This window comes from Dermacentor variabilis, chromosome 6 (assembly GCF_050947875.1).
Source record: "Dermacentor variabilis isolate Ectoservices chromosome 6, ASM5094787v1, whole genome shotgun sequence".
NCBI lineage: Eukaryota > Metazoa > Arthropoda > Arachnida > Ixodida > Ixodidae > Dermacentor > Dermacentor variabilis.
In genome coordinates, this window is record NC_134573.1 from 140590860 (window position 1) to 140611852 (window position 20993).

At 43.9% G+C, this 20993-nt stretch overlaps 2 protein-coding genes across 5 annotated transcripts in view; one reads left to right on the top strand and one right to left on the bottom strand.

Annotated features, from left to right (window-relative positions):
- Nucleotides 1-33: 33 nt before the first annotated feature.
- Nucleotides 34-20993, bottom strand: part of LOC142585336 (uncharacterized) — a 27798-nt gene continuing 6838 nt past the window's right edge. Inside the window, exons 4-13 of one of the 4 annotated variants that reach the window (XM_075696031.1) lie at nucleotides 19075-19137; nucleotides 16289-16374; nucleotides 14161-14324; nucleotides 13892-13954; nucleotides 12399-12443; nucleotides 7976-8005; nucleotides 7825-7854; nucleotides 7676-7705; nucleotides 2933-2971; nucleotides 34-149 (exon numbers count right to left, since the gene is read on the bottom strand). In XM_075696031.1, the coding sequence (XP_075552146.1) occupies nucleotides 135-149; nucleotides 2933-2971; nucleotides 7676-7705; nucleotides 7825-7854; nucleotides 7976-8005; nucleotides 12399-12443; nucleotides 13892-13954; nucleotides 14161-14324; nucleotides 16289-16374; nucleotides 19075-19137 (565 nt within the window). In that variant the 3' untranslated portion in view covers nucleotides 34-134. Of the gene's footprint in view, nucleotides 150-2469; nucleotides 2972-7675; nucleotides 7706-7824; nucleotides 7855-7975; nucleotides 8006-12398; nucleotides 12444-13891; nucleotides 13955-14160; nucleotides 14325-16288; nucleotides 16375-19074; nucleotides 19138-20993 lie in introns of those variants that run through there. The other 3 variants (XM_075696032.1, XM_075696028.1, XM_075696030.1) reach the window with 3 other exon arrangements.
- On the top strand, nucleotides 509-1618 carry LOC142585338 (26S proteasome non-ATPase regulatory subunit 9). Its single transcript, XM_075696036.1, has one exon. It carries the CDS (start codon nucleotides 631-633, stop codon nucleotides 1249-1251), a length of 621 nt encoding a protein of 206 aa, XP_075552151.1. The 5' UTR covers nucleotides 509-630; the 3' UTR covers nucleotides 1252-1618.

Here is a 20993-nt window from a genome sequence, read left to right on the forward strand (position 1 = left end):
ATGAAAATGCAGAAGACTACAAAAACCACACGCTTTAAGACCAACTGTATAAAACTTTATTTTGGTAGCTAAAATATATAAAAAAAGAACTTAAAAACTGGTACTGGACTTGGCAAGAGTATCAGCAGCTTTCATCATGACACGTTCTCCTGGAAAGAAAAGAAAAATTGTTCACAACCGCAGAACGAAATTAAACCCAGCCTAGATCACGCTACAGAAGTTGGGTATTTTGCTCAAAAGTACACCAACATACTAGCTCCACACATTTCACAGAAGTGAGATAGAGCGTTAGTGACTGTCGACAAGCGAGAATGAATGCGAGTACGAGTGTGAGTAGGTGACGGTAACTGCGAATGGAACTGCGATTGAGCATATAGCCTGCGAAAACATAGTTAGCAAGTAGCTTATTCTGTCGATCTGTGGGTCCAGATGCGGCATAATATAAACCCTGAGAACGAAACTGAACCTGACAACCAATATCACGAGACAAACTTCCTGCGATTTCCCATTGACACGGACATCACGCAATGGCGGCCACTAGACTTCTCGAGCCGCGTGCAAGAATGATGCAGCGGATACCGACTCCGCAGTTATCTCTCGTCGCCTCGACTTAAGTAACTAAAACCAGACATGCTAGACCAGAAGCAACTACTGTCTCGCCTCACGCAGCGCAAGCTCGAAATCGAGGCTGCCATCAGCGCGCAGCACGAGATACTGAACGCCAACTCGATCGGCATGGACGAACCCCTGGTCGACAACGAAGGCTACCCGCGGTCCGACATCGACGTTTACAAGGTTCGCCACGCGCGACACCGGATCATCTGCCTGCTCAACGACCACAAGGCGATCATGAAGGACATCGAGAAGAGCCTGCACGTCTACCACGCTCAGCTGTCGCGAAACGGTGCCGACAACGGCGGTCCGGCGACTGTGACGCAGCAGCAGAACGTCGCGCGCGGCGGCGGATCGGCAGCGGCGCCGCAACCTTTCGCCGTCGTCGGGAAGGTCGAGAACGGCTCGCCCGCCGACATCGCCGGCCTCAGCGCGGGCGACAAGATCGTGAAGTTCGGCTCCGTGAACGGCGAAAACTTCAAGGACGTGACTGACATCGCCGCCGTCGTGCAGCACAGCGTGGGCAGGCCCGTCAACGTGCTGGTGAAGCGTGGCGCGGACGCCGTGCCTGTGGTACTGACGCCCAAACAGTGGCACGGCAAGGGCTTGCTCGGTTGCACTGTTCTCCCGATGTCGTAAACGCCGCTTGCCCCCAGTGATCACGGCAGAAATTTTGCGCCTGATGGCCGCCCTGCAGTGTCGGCGGAAGGTTCGAAGGCAACTTCGCTGTCTAAAAGCAGCACGTAGTACACTGCGTGTCGTCTGCGTCGAGCGCGTGCTGTTTGTACACTTTCTGAAATTAAAAGCGCGGCTTGTGTAACAGTAAGCGCATGTCTTCATCAAGGAGAGCAAAAAAAAAAGAAAGGCTGTTTGTTGAAGTTAGGTACTTTCCTTGCATTCACTTCCAATGGTGTCAGTTACACCGAAACTTTTAAAGAGCATCAATACGTAGAATGCCATTAGAAATTTCCAAGGACATCATTTATACCATCAGACGTCTGTCACACACACAAAAAAAAAGTATTGTTTCCTAATACCCGTCTAAGCATAGATGTCAAAGCCGCATCGAGTTGATGCACTGTGCACCAATATAGATGGAATTCGAGTGAAACGTTAAGAAGCATGAAGTGTCAGCTTCAGTGCGATGCCATTGCACAGTAGTTTTAAAGAAACATGCGTATAGCAATGCAGAACATCTTCCACATGCCTTTATGGCAGAATACATTTGCAAGCACCTTCCAAGCTACACTGTCATGGCCGCACAAATATTCTTCAAAGCCATTCGGTGGTGGTGGGTTCTCAGCCCATGTGGTTGCCAAGATGTTTCAATGCTCTTTAGAATAACGTCAAAGGATCAACGCACAAAAATGTTACTGATGTGCAATGTGCCAGAATGGAAAAACAGTGCAAACTTTGAAAAACTGTGCAAAATTGTTGAATGCAGGCCTGCAGCATCTCTCTGAGGATAACAAATGAAAGTTACGGGTAATAAAGTTATGAATCTACAGAATGTGAGTGATAAAATGGTTGTGCGCAGCAAGTATTTCAAGAAAGATGACTTCTTGTCAGCCCAGTTTGGTTAATATCATTGAATGTTGTACCACATTCAGCGTTTCCATTTCACTTTTCTTTGCAAGTTGATTGCAAAATACTGTTAAAAATTAGTTGAAACCCCTAAGAATGCAGCTGAAGAGGTACGCATGCTGCATTTCAATAGTACAATTTAGCCAGGAGTTTCATAAATATAACCTTACAGCTCATTATCTCGCGCATATTCTCAAAGTACATGGAATAAGCGACCTGTTTCCTTGAAACATTTACTTTAACATTCACTGCAGGTCTACACGCAGTGAGCTATGGTTTTGATTGTGAATGCATGCTGTGCTTATTTTAGGTAGCAGGTTGACTGTAAGCTACAATAATTTGTGCACTAGCTTCATTAATCTACAAGTGGTACCTTCTTCAACGTTTGATTAACTGCTGCCTACCATATTAGATGTCAGAAAAATTGACAAAAAAGATGTACTGACTTCTACGCCAAACATTGTTTCGAACTAACCATTTGCAGTGAGCTTTCTATAGCGCTTGTTTTACGCAACAAGACAACCAGGACTACAGTGCTCATAGTCTCGCTTAATTGTGAAGCATGACTTGACCAGCATTAAACAAAGCTTAACCATCGATAAGACACTGCGAAGGATTGCGCAGTCACTTTCTACTTGTTATGTGCATGTTTCCTTCTTGAAGCAATTCATGCGGCAATCATACCCGGAAAATATGTGCAAACGGAGAGACACAAAAATGAAGTACAGTGTGTTACCTTCAGTACTGGCGGCAGGAAGTCTGTAAGCTCAGGCGTCTGCAAGCAGTAAGAGGAGGTGAATGTCTTACTTGTTCCAGTCAAGAAAAGATGCTCTCAGGGAATGGCACAATATACTGCAAGAATTATAGTGGCACACTTCACAACAAGGGTAGCCTGTGATATACATAAGTGAAGAGTCATAAGTTGCTATTCTCAACTGTGCTTCCTTTCCCTTGGCACCCATTCCGTAACTCGTAACGATCCACCGGTTACCTGCCCTAGGCATCACATGGCCTGCTGAGCTCCCATTTCTTTCTGTTAGTCTCAACTAGAATATCGGCTATCCCCATTTGCTCTCCGATCCACACTGCTCTCAGCCTGTCTCCCAACGTTACGTCTAACATTTTTTGTTCCACCGCTCTTTGTGCAGTATCAAAGGGGCCCTCAAACACCTTTCCAAACACCCATCTTTCTGTTCCGGATTGCATAAAATGACACTTGCAGATGCTTCTAGCGTAGATTAAAGCAGTGATGAAACCCGCCGTGGTTGCTCAGTGGCTATGGTGTTGGGCTGCTGAGCACGAGGTCGCGGGATCGAATCCCGGCCACGGCGGCCGCATTTCGATGGGGGCGAAATGCGAAAACACCCGTGTACTTAGATTTAGGTGCACGTTAAAGAACCCCAGGTGGTCAAAATTTCCGGAGTCCTCCACTACGGCGTGCCTCATAATCAGAAAGTGGTTTTGGCACGTAAAACCCCAAATATTATTATTAAAGCAGTGATGAATACTGAATATTTTAATCACGCAACCAAATCACTGCTGACCCCACTATCGCCTAGTGGCACTCACCAGAACCATCATCAACTTCACAACTCGCTCCTCCGTGATTGCTTAAACGCTAAGTTGCAGATAACCACTGTATCCGAGCAAAAACGTAATACATTAAAAATGATGTTATTTTTGTTTGCTGGAATCTTTATATAGATGAAAACAGATGTGGCCATAAAAGCAAATCACTACAACTGCAAAACTAGGTAAGGGTGCTGGCTGTTCTTTTGCCTCTGTTACGGTGACATATTTCTGGCTTCTGAGGTCAAAAGTTTCTCTTATCGCTTTTCTACGCTCTTGAGCAGCCTTATCGCGTCACTGCCTCATTTTACACACTCTCGTGGTGCTGGTTTTTCACCCCAGTGCATCGTCGTTGCCGCACCCTTTTTGCTGTTCACAGTGTTGAACTAAAGCTGAACTGAAGAAATGAGACGTGCAGTTCCAGGTTGCTCAACCAGTGTTGTCAAACACCAGAGCAATGGGAATTCGTGAACATAGAGCATATTGGCAACTACGAAGTGTGAAATTCCACTGCGTAGGCACTTCAGGCTATTGCCATTGGCAGCAAGGGGTTAAAGCATATCGTTTCTAAATAAATACCCTAGAGGGAAATGTGGCACTAATGTCTACGAGGGTTCTCCTGAGCGTTGCCTCAACCTACATGGGAATGATGGGAAGTACAGGCTTCAGATTGACTTCGATCTTTAGACTAGCGGCGTTTGCTTGTGGCGCAGTAAATGAAACTATACTCAAATATCGCGTAAAACCTAATTTTATTTCTGCAGTGTCTTATATAATGCGCAACACATTACATAAACTTTGTACAACTTTGAGATTCAAGCACGGTTTACTATGGTTTACACCAGGACACACCAGGGTATGCATTCTTGTGCAATTCTGTTCCCGATTTAATGCCAGAGAATAATTATTTATTTCTTTTTACAACAGCAATAACAACCCATGCATGTACTTATATAAATATACTCATCAAGTATTTATGGAAATAAAAATTTTGTATTGTGAGAAAGTGTTGCGCCCTTGAGAGGAATGCTGCAAATGTCTGCTATACGACGCCTGCTCGCTGCGAACGCAAGGCTTTTCTCCCAGACGACAGGCACTTGCGAACTCTCTCGCTCTTTCGAAAGGCTGCGTCGGCTGTCACGACTGCTGAACGTATTCAAGTACTTTTAAGCACATCTGCTGTAGTGCTAGTAGGAATGCTTGTGGCCTCCTACGAATATGCGTCATTTTATATTATGTTGACGTACTGCTTCCGATGTTTTACGGCGGGGCTTTGCACTTACCCATTTTGCGACACTAGATTACAGCAGGAAGGAGCAAACTTTCCTACTACAAGTAACTTTGTGTTCTCAAAGTCTTAAAAACACTCATTTTAATGAGCACATAAACGAGCAATGCATTATGAAGCCCTCAATAAAATTTTATTGTCAAGCCACTAGAAGTAAAACTGTCTATGTCTTGTATCTGTAGTGCTTTCTTTTTCCTATTCTGAAGTTTCATAAAGCACGTAACACTACAGCGCTAACCTAACACATTAACAAACCAAGGTCCAAACAGTCAAAACATGTTCTTTCAACGTTTACGATGGCGTCGCTATCTCGTCAGGGCTTCATACTTCTTTAGTCACTCAGCTGAATAACTTCGAACTGCGTAAGCCTGTCACTGCCATTCTTGTTCCTTTATGTCTCCATCAACCTACGCAACCTGCAACCAAAAAACAGTGGCTTTAAAACTGTTAGAGGGCCCCTTTAACTTGTTTTTCAGCTTCTTTATTAACATCCAAGTTTCTGCCCCACATGTTAGCACTGGTACAATGAAATTATTGTACTCTTTCATTTTCAACGACAGTGGTAAGCTCCCGCTGAGGATTTGGCAATGCCTGCCGTAGGCGCTCTAACCCATTTTTATTCTTCAACTTTCCTTCTCATGTTCAGGGTCCCCTGTGATTAATTGACCTAGATAAACATACTCCTGCACAGACTCTAGAGGCTGACTGGCATTCATAAATCCTTGGCAGAAAGTTAGGTGGTGTGATAAAATTGGAGAATTTGCCTCCGCAAGACAGGGGTAATTGGAGATCACTGGGAGAGACCTTCATGCTGGGCAGTTGCTGCTGCTGCTGATAGGCTGCTGCTGATGATGAATAAACTGCAGCTTCACCTACAATGCTAAGCAGTGATGCAATATTATGTGACTGCTTTGTGCAGTATTGGCTGGAATAAATATTTGCAAATGTGTGCGAGCAATCTCTTTTCGATGAGAAACCTTTATTCAGTGGCAAGTCGAGTACGAGTTGGCGTTTGTGGAGGTGGTGCTCACCTGTGGTGAAGATTAAAAGACACTTCACTTCATTACTTTTTCCTATCTTGCCTCTCATTTCTTACTGCTGGTCTTGTTCAAGTTCTTTCGCCTCAGAGCTGGTTTACGGCTAGACTGAGCAGCACAGCGTCAGCCATTAATAGTAGTTGGCAGCGCAACTGTTCTCTTCAGGCACAATATTATTCTCTGCTGGAGCGTTGGCAGACTGGTTGAGAGGTAAACTCTTCCAACTGGCAATCTATAGGTGTGAATCTTAGCAGGGCACTGTGTTTTTTTTCTTTTTTAACGAACTTTCAAAGCACTCGGGGACTCCTGAAACATTCGACGGCAACTCTCGCAAACATCAAAATGACTAAGGGAGTGAGCTCATAATAGCTAGCGCTGTAGAAAGTAAACTGTTTTGCTGAAAAGCCGTGCATGTGATGGTCACTGCCACATAAAGTCGGTGACTCAACTAACTTTAACATTCTCTTTAGACATAGTAGACGACTCTCTAAAGAAATAAAAAAGGTAGTCTGCGAAATTTACCAAGTTTCCCAGAAGGGCTGATACAGAGATCAGCTGAGTTTATGGCTCAGCAAAAGTTGATAACAATGTTATGGGCATGTGACTGGAGTGAAAAATTCTTGGTTGACCAAGCAATCGGTTGTGAGTTGCCACGTTGGTTTTGTCTCAATTTGTGTACCCGTGCTGTATACGTACAGCTCGACCTTATGTTTAAGCACGAGTAAAAATCCTGGTGGAATTGTTCTTTATGTGTAAAGTATGTAGTGCTCATTATAATTATTCTATACCAAGCTGATGATTTTTCCAGCAGTGCCTGTAAAGATAAAGCCTCTTAGAGAAAATTTGGCACAGAAACAGCGAGTCGGCATAGTGGCCCAATGTGTAGAATGCAGTTGTTTTACTATAGCTACGACAATACAACGAGTTACGGGACAAAGTAAATAATGCCCACATTTGTTGACAAGTTAGGAATTCTGTTCAAGTTCTGTCCATTAAACTACACTGCGAGACCTTCGTGCTTCAAAACATTGTCTCTGAAAAGAACCCAGTGAAAGACGTTTGCCTCTGCCGTGACGTCGCGGAAGTGAGCGAACATGATTGGATGGCGCATTGTACAATTTCTCTCCAAGTTCGACGGTGATGTATTGGCCACTGCATTCTCAGGTTGTCCCCAAGTTCTATAGTCCTAGGTACTTTCTGAACAGCAACCTTTTACAATGTGCACAAGCAAGTTGTGTAGAAAGACATTTCTTTCCAGATTACAGCACTAAAACTTTGACAAGGATGCATAAGAGTGAAAGAGTGATACACTGATGACTGTTTCTGACAACCAGCCTGTCCAGCACACAACTGAAGGCACATCGACTAAGCAACTCCACACGTAAAGCTATTGTTAGTATGTGGCCTCCATAGCACTGAGTGGGCAAACATCACCATTGTTTTTTGCAGTTTATAGATGCTCATATGATGTTGGTCAGGATGCTGGTGTAATCGCACCAAAGTCTCTTCTTTGTTGCTTATGGGTAGTGCTGGCCTGCATAACCGAAAGCAAAAACAAAACGAAAAAGGAAAGAAAAATTCATACCTTTGCTGTCACGGTTCTGCGTTCCTTCAACTGGAAAAGGAAAGTTCAGATGCCAAGTTATTATTTCAAGTTTTTTCTACCTTGTGGGGATTGAACAAGGCATAATAATGTGTGCATGAAAGCTGCATAATCACAAGAATGCCACACACCTCAAGTAACAGCCCCTCATAGTCAGGTGCCTGCACACAACAGTGACACTCTGAATGCAGCATAAACCAAGCGTCAAAATTGACGGAATACAAGTTTAGAACCTTAACACACACTTTATGGTTTCTAAAGGAGTCAAATCAGCATGCATACCTGTGGGGTTGGCGGGCAGCTTTCCTTGGACTGTAAAAAAGAAAAGGAAATGAGACTACTCTCAAGGACGCCTTGCCTCTCGTGGAAAGCTCAAGTTTTAACTTGTACCCCAATCATTAGGCAAACGCCTGTGGCCAATCTATGCAAGCAATATCTGCACATAACCTAGAACTTGTACACTGCTTTACGCTTCGCGGAGGTTAAATGTATTATGCAACAAAGGTCGGACCATGATAGCACTACTCTGATAAGGAGGTTTCTCTCCTACGTATAGCATTCCTTGAAACTTTAGGCCATCCTATTGCTTAAAAGTGCAACCAAGAAAGCAAGAGTGCTGCAAGCAGATAAGTTATCAGAGGAATCAGAGCTTTGAGCAATTTGCAGAGCAACCACAGCGACAGCTGAAGAGCTCTGCAACGGTCAGGGTTGTTCTCAAAGTGTTGAACACTGCAGTGGCTATGCAGCATGAACATTGCAGTGGCTATGGTGCAAGTCCCAGCATGTTGCCTCCAAGATTTTTCGGCACTCCATGGGCAGCCACTGGCATTGCGTAACCTTGGAGGTCATGCAGACCTGCGCATTCTAGGTCACGTGTCACTTCTAGCAAGCAGTAAATGGTGGTATTTTTCTCTTCAGTTTTGATATGAAAAAGAGCTATTTCGGGTAGCTTATCTCGACACTTGGGGCCCCCTGGGCCAAACCAGGTAGCTTGGTTTGCTTCCCGGCCACGGGACCACAGGGAGAACTTAGCCCCCACTTACATTTGCCAGAAATCAATGGCAGATTGCATGCATTCAAAGTTGCTGCATTTATGGCTAATATTGGCTGTTTCTCATACCAAAGGGGATTATAAAATTATCTGAATATAGTCAAACCTCAATATAATGAACACAGACATAAGGAATTATTGGATATAACAAACAATCTAAAATGTTTCCTGCCTATATCAGTGAATGATTATTTAACAATCATGGGATATAACGAAGTTTAACTGTAATTGTGCAGTCCAATGAAATGAATTTCTGGGGAAACGAAAAACAAAACAATTGGAGGACGCTTAAGCTTCGCCTTCAAGAGTGGAACGCGACAGCATTCCCGTCGACCCGCCAAGGGGTGTAAGACAATGGGCTACGGCGCAGCGACTATGCGCCCCGCATCGGACGCGGTGAGTGTCGAGCAACGCAGCGTTCGGCGCGACAACAAAATGTGCGCCTGAGCAAGCGACGCACACCTGAGCCTTAGAAACAGCTCATTTCTAAGGCAACAACGCGTTCACTAGAGGCGCTTTTGTACCGCTTTGAAACATCGAACTCGCGGCTCAGTGGTAATGTCTCCGTCTCACACTCCGGAGACCCTGGTTCGATTCCCACCCAGCCCATCTTGCAAGTTGTTTTTTATTCATTAAGCGCCTGCTGGGATTTATCGCTCACGGCCAACGACGCCGACGACACCGGCTTTTCTGCGACACGAGCTCCTTAACGCTGTCGCGTTAAAACGGCCACTGCTTTTTAACACACAAGCAGCTGGGAACTTTGATGACGCACAGGCTTTTGTCCACGGTAATGAAGCCACCCAAAATGCGAGCGTTGCAAACTCCAGGGCGTGTTGCGTTGCGCCCTTGGAATTCTTAGTGGTGCAATACACTCAAGAAAGGATGGGAGTTCGATTACTTTTCCACTGCTTTCGATCATTGCAAATGAAATAGGAGGCCAACTGTTTGGGTCGGCTCCCACTCACTAAGCGTCTAATTTCAATTCTAACAGTTGTCTGTTACTTCCGCTTCGAGACACGGCTGCTAATCAAGCTCGCAAAGTGAACATGTAAACTATAGAAGAGTACGCATTTGGGCTGGTTGGTTCATGATTACGAGCAATAAAAACAGCGCTAAACGACAGGACAAGTGAAGGGACAGCGCAGTTGTCTGTGTCCCTTCACTCGTCCTGTCGTTTAGCACTGTTTTTATTGCTCGTAATGTAAACTATATATCACAATGAACTTTCTACAATAGCATATTTTTATGTGTTGCCTATCCTGCTGACGAAGAGGAAGAAGTTGTTGTATAACAGACATGAAGGAAGACAAGCTGTGCCCCGGCCAGCCATCTTTGTCATAGTGCCACTTGCTGCCACTGTGTAAATGTTGTATTTAAACCCTCTTTGACATCTCAACCAAAACATCCTTCATGGAGGTGTGGGGTATATCTGAGGGACACCACAGGACTTCACCGTGGACATCTTGTGGGACATACAACCATGTCGACTGAGAGGCCCACTGGTTCAGCCTCGGCTACCACAACATTGGTTGTCCTGACCCAACTTCGAGACCCTGGCACCTTCTCCGGTACTGGCACCGTAGACGTAGAAGACTGGTTAGCCAAATATGAGCGAAACAGCAAAAACAACCAGTGGGACTCGACCAACAAGCTGGCTAAGGTTGTCTACCTCAAGGGAAAGGCCCGTGTTTGGATCCAAACACACGAGCAGCGTTGACCAGTTGGGTCTGCAAGAAGAAGCTACAGGAGCTCTTCGGGAAGCCAGTCGGACACCAACAAGCCACCAGGAAGAACTTTCATGCCGGGCCCAAACATCAACTGAACTGTATGTCATGTACATTCAGGACATATTGGCTCTGTGCCGGCAGGCCGACAACAAAATGGCCGAAGCTGACAAAGTAAGCCCAATGGCATCGCCAATTACATGTTCAATTTACTGCTATATAAGGAGTGCTCGCCTTTTATATAAGAGTGCTGATGCTTTTAAGAAGCAAAGAGCGTTCGTTTCACAAAACGATTTGTGTGGCTTCCTAACACCATGGCTACATGTGAGGAAGTCCAGCTGCCTGGTACTGAAAGCTTGCTGCGTCTTTTACGGCATGAGATTGAGGCCACGTCTGTCTGTTCATCAGGCCCATTCTTATGACGAGTCCCACTCGGCAGTATCGTTGATCCAAGCAGTCGTACGTAAAGAGTTGGCAAATGCAGGAACCCATCCCTGCGGTTGAGAATTTCTTTCGACGTCCACACCCACAATTGACCTCCCCATTCACAATCAGCCTATCCCAAATGCCGCAATCCAAACCAGTGACACACGCATGATGACAACAATGGGATAGGCCATATTTCCTGTCATTGTCGCTATCGCTCACCTTAGTCACCTCGTTCGGCATATGCTTACTGCCTGATCAGTCCTGATCATTTCTGATCAGTCAGTCCTGATCATTTCATGCTTGCAATGACACACTATGCTTTAATATTCCTGCTTAGACTCCATCCCACAAGTGCTCAACACCATCCGCATAGAACCAGCGTTCTCAGTCTCCGGTGCCCCGTCGTTCACTGTTGCCATACCGTCGTCGTCCATCTTCGGAAAGCTGACAAGTGCAGATCTCGGAGGCGATGCCGCATTGGCCAACCAACCTGGAAATCCTCTGCTGACCCTGGCTACCCGACAAAATCTTTTGCACGTAGAAGTGGACAGAGTGCCTGTTTTGGCGCTCATTGACACCGGGGTGCAATTATCTGTCACGAACGTTGGCCTTTCTCATCGTCTCCACAAGGTTCTCACGCCCGCTATGTTGCCTGTCGTTCACATCGCCGACGGCGGTACACTTTGCGTTGTTGGCATGTGTACTGCGCATGCGAGATCGCTGGCCACCTGACCTCGGTTCTATTCGCCATCCTGCACCAGTGTCCCCATGATGTCATCCTTGGCCATGACTTCCTGAGCACCCATTCTGCCCTCGTTGACTCCTTATCTGATCCTCTATTGCTGAAACCCCCTTCTGTATCTGACCTGAACACCGAGTTGCCACCACATTTACGTGTCATCGAGTTTGTTTGCCTGGGACCAGCTACTGCGATTTATGTCACGTTGACCTCGGAGCCCCCAGTCTGTGATGGTCACTATGTGATCTCTCCTTCCCTAGACGCTCTTTTGATGCAATCCCTCACTCTTGTGACTGTTGCGACAAACCGGGCATGTATACCTATTTTGATCTTTGGATGCACCCTACAACTATTTCTCGAAGGCATCAATTAGGGGTTTTTCGGCTGATTACTATTTAACGACATGTTGCATTGGCATCTTTGGTGTTGCAGACTAAGCAATCTTAAACGCACAACATTCTTGAAGCATCACAAAGCGTGCTACTTACTCCCTTTTTAAATAAATAACATTTGATTGGTTTTGTGTCATTTCATTGTAACAATACAGGTGTGAATACTGAGAGCCAGAGGATCTTTAGCATTGCTCATGCAAACCACGCCCTCGCCTACACATGTGAAACCTTTCAACAGAAAATGATGTTCGATGCAAGCAGCAGCAGCAGTGATTTTCTTTGTTCTAATCGCTGAAGGTGCAACAGTCTTGCATCATGAAAAGCGAAGAAAAGTTGATACCACATCAAATAAAGCTGAAACAGTCACCTGTCCAAGTGTGCTCCTTGTAAACTCGGGTGTCCTTGGAAGAGGCTGAAATTAGAAGCACTGCTTGTGATTGTAAGTAAAAAATAAATAAACAAGGCAGACACAGAAAGACAAGAGCATCCCCTACCAATCAATTTTGTTGACAAAGCTAGAGAGAATATATACGTTTCTATCATCATTACCTAAAACATTGTGGCAGGTATGTGTAAATTAAAAGCTGTGCTTTTGTAAAGCTTATCATTATAAGCATGTGGAAGGAGCAGAGTGCCAAAATAATGCCTTTTTATCAGAAGCTGCCTGCCATTTAATAAAATGGCAGTTTCATCTGGATAATCATTTAGGTTAGGCCTCAAGGAGAAAGCTTGCAGTGCTCTCGGGTGCAGTCTGCCCAAATATCTCAAGCTCTTATCCCTTCCTAATAAGTTGCATAAAATTTGCCTGAACTTCCCCTTCCTCAACAAATGTGTCTGTGTGAAACTGAGTCGCACAGGCTGGAGAATTCTAATTTAAAACAATCTTTTAAGACTGATTCAATACATTTGGTATTGCAAACGAAAAAATGCACGACTATGCAGTTTTTAGATTTCAGCCAATTCACTAAACTATGTTCAAAATGAAAAGTAGCAAAGCCACCTAGCAACAATAAGATAATTCTCAAACAGAAGCAACTCTACAAGAGGATAAAGAAAAAGCTAGGAAGAACAATCTCATATTAGATCCGATCTGATATTTGATAGTGCACAATGTTTTGTTCACAGTGAATTGTGTGATAGAACAACTGCTTTCCACTATAAAACTAGAATTAAATATTTTACAGCGAAGCTGTTAAGGGCTACCTTGCCCAAGATCGTGTCCATGTGCTAAAACAAAACGCTAGGCCGACCTGCGGTGGAGGTGAAGCAGGCATTAGGGCCCGAAGATAGTGCAATGCCGGGCCGACCCATGGCAGAGGTGAAGCAGGCGTTAAGCATTCCAATTATGTGCACTGATCCTGAAGATAGTGCCCCGATTTTTTACACTTATTTTTGCCACGCACGTCGAAAGACTGGAATGAACTTCCTTCTGATATTGTTTCCATTAATAACAACGATAATTTTCGAAAAGCACTAGCTAACAATGTATAATAGCAAACATTTGTACGAACTGCTCTTGGCGTTTTCCTTTTTCTTGTTTAATGTTACTTTTATATGTCATGTTCTGCTACCGCATTTATCATACTTTCAGCTAACATTGTATAATTAGCAAATATTGTGTATAAGCTCATGATTTATTTCCTTCTTATTTGTTGTATAACCCACTCCCCTCTCTAATGCCGAAAGGCCGTGAGGGTAAATAAATAAATAAATAAATAAATGCCGAGCCGATCCACGGTGGAGGTGCAGTTTGCCATTAAGGGGCCCACATACACAGCTTCGCTGGTCATCCTTCACGGAGTGGAAAGGCACTGAGTTTTTAAAAAATGTATTTGAGGACATTCGTGAAAAATATCATACCTGCATTCCACAAGTGAAGGTGTCAGCTAGCAACGACTGCTTCAGTGCTTCGAATTCAATCCTCTGCAAGTTTAGACAAGAGCCATAAAAACCAATAACGGCATAAGTAATGATGGCAGTGGTACGCATGTCTAAATGACCAAATTTTTTAATATATATTGCCGTTCAACCATACAGCAGTACACACAAAACTGACTGGTGACGAATTCAAAAATAGTGTTAAATTCAAACAAAGTTGCACACCGCCACTAATATACAACGAAGTTCACCTTCTGCATAGGTGCTGCAGATTCCCTTTCAGGTGTCCCGGAATGCACAGCTGGTTTGGCGGCTGTTTGAGAAGCTGGCCGCTTGTAGTTCATAGCAGTTACCGTATCCTCGTCGTCAATCTCTTCGAGATACCTGTTCAAGTTGGAGCTGCCTCGGAAGCAACCTTAATGCAAACAGGACATGAGACACATGTTAGACACCGACACACAGCGCAATGTGTCCAACCAACACAAGTGATAACTTATGTGAGCATATTTGAAAGGCTGGCACACTCTTAAGCAAAATTACACCCTTTGGGTCGTATCTTGCCACACAACAATACTAATCGTCATGTCTTGCCCGCATTTCCTTTAACGCTGCGAGCCCGGTACTTCCATGTTAGAACAGCATGTGCGTAATCAGCATGACAAGAGCATTCTCAACAGGAAAGTAGCAAGCGAAGCATTTTCAAGAAAGGAAACACAAGCAAGACAGATGACGATTATTGTTGTGTGGCAAAATACACCCCAAAGGCTGTGCATTTGTTTAAGAGTGCAGCCTGCATTACTGGCTTTTTCCACAGCACTCAACAGTCAAATGAAGGAAACAGGAAAGACATGGTATACAGAGAAAAAGGCAAAAGAAACAAGAAAGCAATGATGAGCTTTCTAATGCTAGCAGACAAAACCATACAAACAGGGCAAGGTGCACTTTTTACATGTGTTAATGCAACAAGCACCACAAATTTTTTACTTGAGCAGTCCGTGAGGTTTCGTGTCCCAAAAGAACCTCGAGCTAATGAAGGATAGCATTCGTGGAGGGACTACGGATTATTTTTTAGCTTCCGGTGTTCTTTAACACGCACCTAGGCGAGTATTGCTGCGCATTTCCTTTTTGCATCCTACACCAGCAGGAATTTGGCTGCCACAGTGGGGCAATGAACCTGCAACCTCACCAACACAAATATTAAAATTTGCAGTTCTAACATCCCAAAGCTGCATGGTATGCTATGAACAATGTCGTAGCGGAGGGCTCAAGATTGTGACCACCTGGGGTAGTTTGATGGGCCCCTAAAGACAAACACTAAATAAGTTCTGGATGACACGGTATTGTTTCAATATCATCTCTACTTTCATCAGTTTTGTTTTAGTAGGTTTATTTAGAAGAAAAAGAAATTTAGGTGAACATTCCATTTCTTTATTTACGTGCCGAAGCCCCAGCTTACGTCTGTAACAGCCCAGATTTAGAAGTATTTCTCACATTTGGGTTGCTGTGGCCCAGTTAAAGGTGCTCAAGCCCAGCCAAATTTGGTCTTTGGCTCTTTCAGAGTATAATCTAGTTCATCTTTGCCAATAAAAAATTTAACTAGGCCCCAGCAGACGGCATCAATATCTGTGACGTCACTAGAAGCTGGTGCATAAACTTCAAGACGACATCACCACCTGTCTTGTTTTATGCATTTTATGGCTTACCAAGCCTTCTCTCTCGCTCAAAGTAGCTTACTTTGTATTGTATAACAATTTACTAATACTGCTAAAATAATCTTTTTCTTTATAGTCCCTATAAAGTCCACCCAATGTGCAGAACACGAGTGTTCTTGCCTATCACCCCATCAAAATACGGTACATCAAAAACGGAACCGAACCCCTCTGCCTCGGCAGCAGAACTTGGCAGCCACTAACCCATTGGATTCATTACATTATATGGTGTAGGCATTGCCCTAGTATAGAAAGTTGGGTGAGCTTATCCCGATGCATATACCTGTGTGCGCTCAACATAAAAAAACTACAAACAATGGCAGTACAGCAAAGTGGGCACCACAAGCACTGACACGCAGCCAAAGCTCATTAAAAAAATACACCACACAAAAAAAAAATAGAGTCAAAGGAACTGCAAATACATATAAAAGGACACATAAAAAAAAAAAAAAAGTCAGAAACACCCCAATATCAGTAAAAACCGATCACTACTGCATTTCCAGATGAGGTTGTTAACCATGTGAAACCATCACAAACATTTTTTAAGCTAAAGAGTTCTTGCGTTCGGGTGGTGCTTTAGGACTGAAATTTAGAGACAGCAACTTTTAACTAAGTAAAGTTCTAAGGCCATCATGCCACAGACATTGGCATGCTACAGCAACCGACTTACGAGGTGGCGTCCGGCTCGCAGGCTTAGAGTTCAAAGTTCGCTGTAGTGACCTAGACAAATGTGAAGGCACTTGACTTGGCTTGCGGCTGAATAAAAGAAATAAAAGAAAGTTACACAGCAGCCCGCAGTCAAGTGCTGATGACTTGTGCTGGTCGGCATTTGCGTAGCAAGCTTCAAAGTACCATGCAGTACTTGTTGAACATGGCAAGTAGGCATAGCCAACTGCTAGACTGCTCTTATGACTGCTCTAGAATGCTCTTATCAATATCAGAACCATAGATGTTCCTGAAAATGCAGCAGGGAGCTTACAGTTTCACTCAAACGAACGCCAACAGTTTCTCTCCTCAAAATCTTGACAACATGTCATGCTTATTGTGATGCAGCAACAAGCACAATGGCTGCCTGCCAATTTCCTTTAGATATTTTTTTTGTTGTTGTCGTTTACCATTTGATAAGTCAACCATTGTATAATACGGACCATAGTGTTTATTGATGCCTTTGCACCCCTCCCCCTTATGTAATACCCTGAAAGGGGCATTTAAGGGACAACAAATGATATCAAAACTAGGCAATGCGCTCAACAGTACCAAAAAAAGGGACGAGCACCATGGCTAACAATACCATGGCACCATTTGGCTGCTAAGAATAGTGCGGTGGTGCCAATACTATGACTTCTGAGAGCGAGTGTCAGAATGACCATGTCAGTGCCTGGTAGCAAAGCTCTGCTTGGTGACAGATGGAATAATGTGGCCATAAGTTCACATCAGCCCAGTGCCACACAGTGCATAGGCGCAGTATGTCGTTCCTTTCTTCAGGGGCCACCTCGAATATAAAAAATATGCAAAGATCAACCTAGCTTTGCTCAAGTGCGAAGATCAGTATGGTTTAAAAGGGCCCTGAATTACTATTTATCGAAGTGGAGAAAGGCACCTGAAATCAAAATAGGCTATTCCAGAAATACTGTGCTAGAAAAAGTACTTCAATGTGTTCAGCAGAAGCGGAGTTATTGGCAGTCAAACACCGCCTCCGTTGTGCTCCCTTTCCATCTTCAATGCCTTGCACTGCAAAGGCTATGCCGGAGTGGGGCGTGCCCCCAACGCTCCGCATTCTAGGTGTCACTGTGGCGTGCAGTTCAAATTTCATTTTGGATGTTAACGTAGCCGCCACAACTCCCGATTCTGGTGCCTACGACACGTTGAACGTAAGACAAACGCGGTAAGCCAGTGGACTCGTGGCAGCATCCCACAGGAGCCGCTGCAGCTACGCTACATAGCCAACCACAGCTGCCAATAGCAGCTGCTTTATTATGAAATAGAGTGTCCAGAAGAAAATGAGGCGCAGGCTTCCATTGAAAAAAAAAAGTTTAAGAGAAAGGCGAGATTGTGCTCCGCTTGCGAGCTCCACGCACCGCCTATGACAGCAAAACTTGGCAGAGATGTTCACAGCAGCGTATGCTACCTGCAGACAATGTTATTTCAGCAAGCTCGAGGGGTGGTTCAGGGGCCCTTCAACATGAGCAGAAGTGTGTCAGCCTTGCATGTATGTATAAAAACCTATTATATGCTGTGCTGCCATTAAGCACGAGCAAGGATTCACGTAGTAAAGATCACTTTGCACTGAGCCACGTTCAGTGATGCACAGCTCATACTCATATGCTCCTTGTTCTCTGAAGCAACAGCAGATCATGCATCATGTATCCGAGTAAGTTGAGCTAAACAGGATGCACGAGTCTGTCTAGCCCAACTTACTTGGATGCATCATGCATCAAGATTTGTTAACACAATCTTCTAGCCCCACAATCTCTACTACGCCTGTATCTTTTTTTTTTTTTTACAAGTTTTCATACTTTGCTGTAACTTTTCACGAAAATTTCATTTTAAGCATTTGGTTTACTGCTCATGTTGCCTACTTCCATTTTTTTGTCCTCATGTTGCATGGTTTACATAATAAAATTTATGCATAAGAAAACGCAGTTATCAATGCACCGTGAAGGCCAAGCACCAACAGCAGCAATCTTCACTATTTTTTCGTTTTCTTTATTGAAATGAAAATAAAAGTGATGTAGTCACCCTATAATGATGATGGCTACTCCTTTTTCCATAACAGAAACAACAATATAAAGAATATACGTAGTAAGAAAATGAAAAGAAACCACGTCACAGGGCCATAAATCCACAGCACACAATCCTATACATCCATGAACATAGATATAAAAAGGCAAATGCAAGTCACACCTTACTAGTGATCTCTTACTAGTGATGAACAATTTTAGACTTTTTCTCGAATTATCAAGCCAATACACCAATTTTTCAGACACACGCAAGCACTAGAAGATGTCTCAAATAAATGCCACAAACTCGTTTATATGACGATTTTAGTTACAACTGTACAAAGAAAGCCAATGAAGCCAGATAAAGCACAGAGAAATTAATTATGCTTAACTGAAATGTGGAAACAATACCGAATACGGAAACTAGAGAGGACGAAAAGTATGTGCGGCAAGCGGGAGCCAAACTGGCATCTTTCACACTATCTGAGCAGTTCTATTCCAATTAAGCTACCATGGCAGCCATCTTCTCGTCCACTTCCCCGCGCATTTCCGTTATGTACACAAGTTTAGTCCTGGGAGTGCCAGGCAACGCCATTTGCAGCGACGGTGGCTGATATGGTGCATCCTTTTAACCAACCGTGTCATGCAGTACATGAACTTAGGATCTTATGCGGAAAAGCACAAGAACCAGGAATTTGAAATGATGAGCTTCGTGACACACAGATATTCAACTTACAGCTGTGATGATCCAGCAGCAGCTTTGCTGAATGCAGGCTCCAAGTTTGTCACAATACGTGATCTGAAACAAGCCATTAAGGAAGGAAGCAGGAAGAAAGCAAGCGAGAAAAGGAAAACTCACGAGGCTACCAAACTATACCTCCAGAGTGTTACAAGTAAACTTACAATGGAAAGCGCACTACTTCGAGAAAGCTAAATGACAACTGCTGCATCAACTAAACTTATTTGCACTGTTCACCACGAACTTCAAAAACTTTGCTGCCGTTTTGTTTGCCATTCTTTATTATTACAGCAAACAGTTATGGAGTGATAGTTCTTCCCAATAAGACCCTGCCATTTGTTCAACTACAAGTTTGTCAGCAACTAAACTACAGCTGCTAAATTATAGAGATTTACATGTTATTCTCTATAGGTTTGTGTTGTTCCCATTAAAATAGTATTAAAACAGAACTTGTCGCATCAAACACGCTAGACATGTTAATCCCTATATGCTTGGTGCATTCTTGCTATGAAGGTATTATTACAATGCAACTTGCCAAATGGAGTGGCAGCACGGCAGCTACTGTAATTCGGAAGCACCTGGTAGTATTACCAAATTATGGCTGGTTCACATGAACAGTACAAAGAGAAAAATAAATGCTCACACATTTAAAGGGACAGTTAATACGAATATCTGGCATACTTGTAAAAATTTCAAATCTGCAGAGGCTTAGTAAGCCAGAAAAGACACAAAAGGTACCATAGAACAGTGGCGACACTGCTCCCCCTGCAGTTTCTGCAGCTTGCCACAATGCCATGGATTCTCACGTCAACTTGGGTCTGGTTAATCATTTATTGGTAAAAAGAAGGACTAAGTTTAATATAAAAGGAACAGAGACCTCATTCTATCAAGTGTTGAGAAATTTGTGTCAAAGTGCCTCAAATATGTGAAAATACTTTCGAATTTGTGATGTCGCACTGACTGATCTACGATGTCGCCGTCGAGGTGCCAGCTCGAAATTCGAGAAAGTAAAGTTTGGCGTTCACTTTCTCCAGTAATAATCTGCTGTCTTCTGCCAAATTGATTAAAACAGGGTATTGAAAAATACTGCTTTACTGAACAAGTTACCTTAGTACAGGTATTCCTCTTCAGCATCACTTGAAGTAGTGCTATGAAGGTGGACATACCACATTTCTTTGAGGCACACTGGTCAGTGAATGGCAAAAAACAATGCCATAATATGTTATTTAATACAATACACACAGAGACAAATGTCTGCATGCCTCTCCTGTTGTGTCTTGGGTTCTTTAGCTTCACTTTTTTTCACCGTACTTCAACGAGCAGCCCAGCAATAGAAGATTCTGCAGCAAGACCTCTTTGAGTTAGCCAACACCAAACAAGTTCCTCAATGCAATAGCTGCAATTAGCTCTTCAAAGCACTCCAAGAGGCTGAATGTGTGCTTTACGGACTACAACACAAGAATGACTAGTACACAGCACAAACCAAAGTGGAACACCTCTTATACGCAACTACTTGAAATTGAATTCGTGACTGTGGTGTGGGTGCTAAGTGTACTCAAGCCTTGAAACTAAGCCTCTTCTGAATCAACACAGAGGCGTCACAAACACACAAGCAAATGCAGAGAGCGAAATGCACCCTCTCGTTTACTTTCTAATGCTCACTTTGTTCCGGCACAAAAGTACATTCGCAAACAAATCGGACGCAGGTTAAACAAGAATTGTGGGCCACCCTCGGGAAAGGTGGCCTCCACACCACACGCCTACATCTAACCCAATATTGACACAAATGTTATCGTCAAGCGGTGCAGCATTGCCTTTTCCTTTCCGCACCACATCCGCGGTCACAGTCACAGTTGGCCCGCATTATCACTGGGGTCTGGTAGCCATGAACAGTGGATGGTAAGAGTGCCGTAAAA

Excerpts from the sequence above, each read along its gene's own strand:
- LOC142585338 (XM_075696036.1), top strand. The coding sequence starts at position 631 with ATGCTAGACCAGAAGCAACTACTGTCTCGCCTCACGCAGCGCAAGCTC.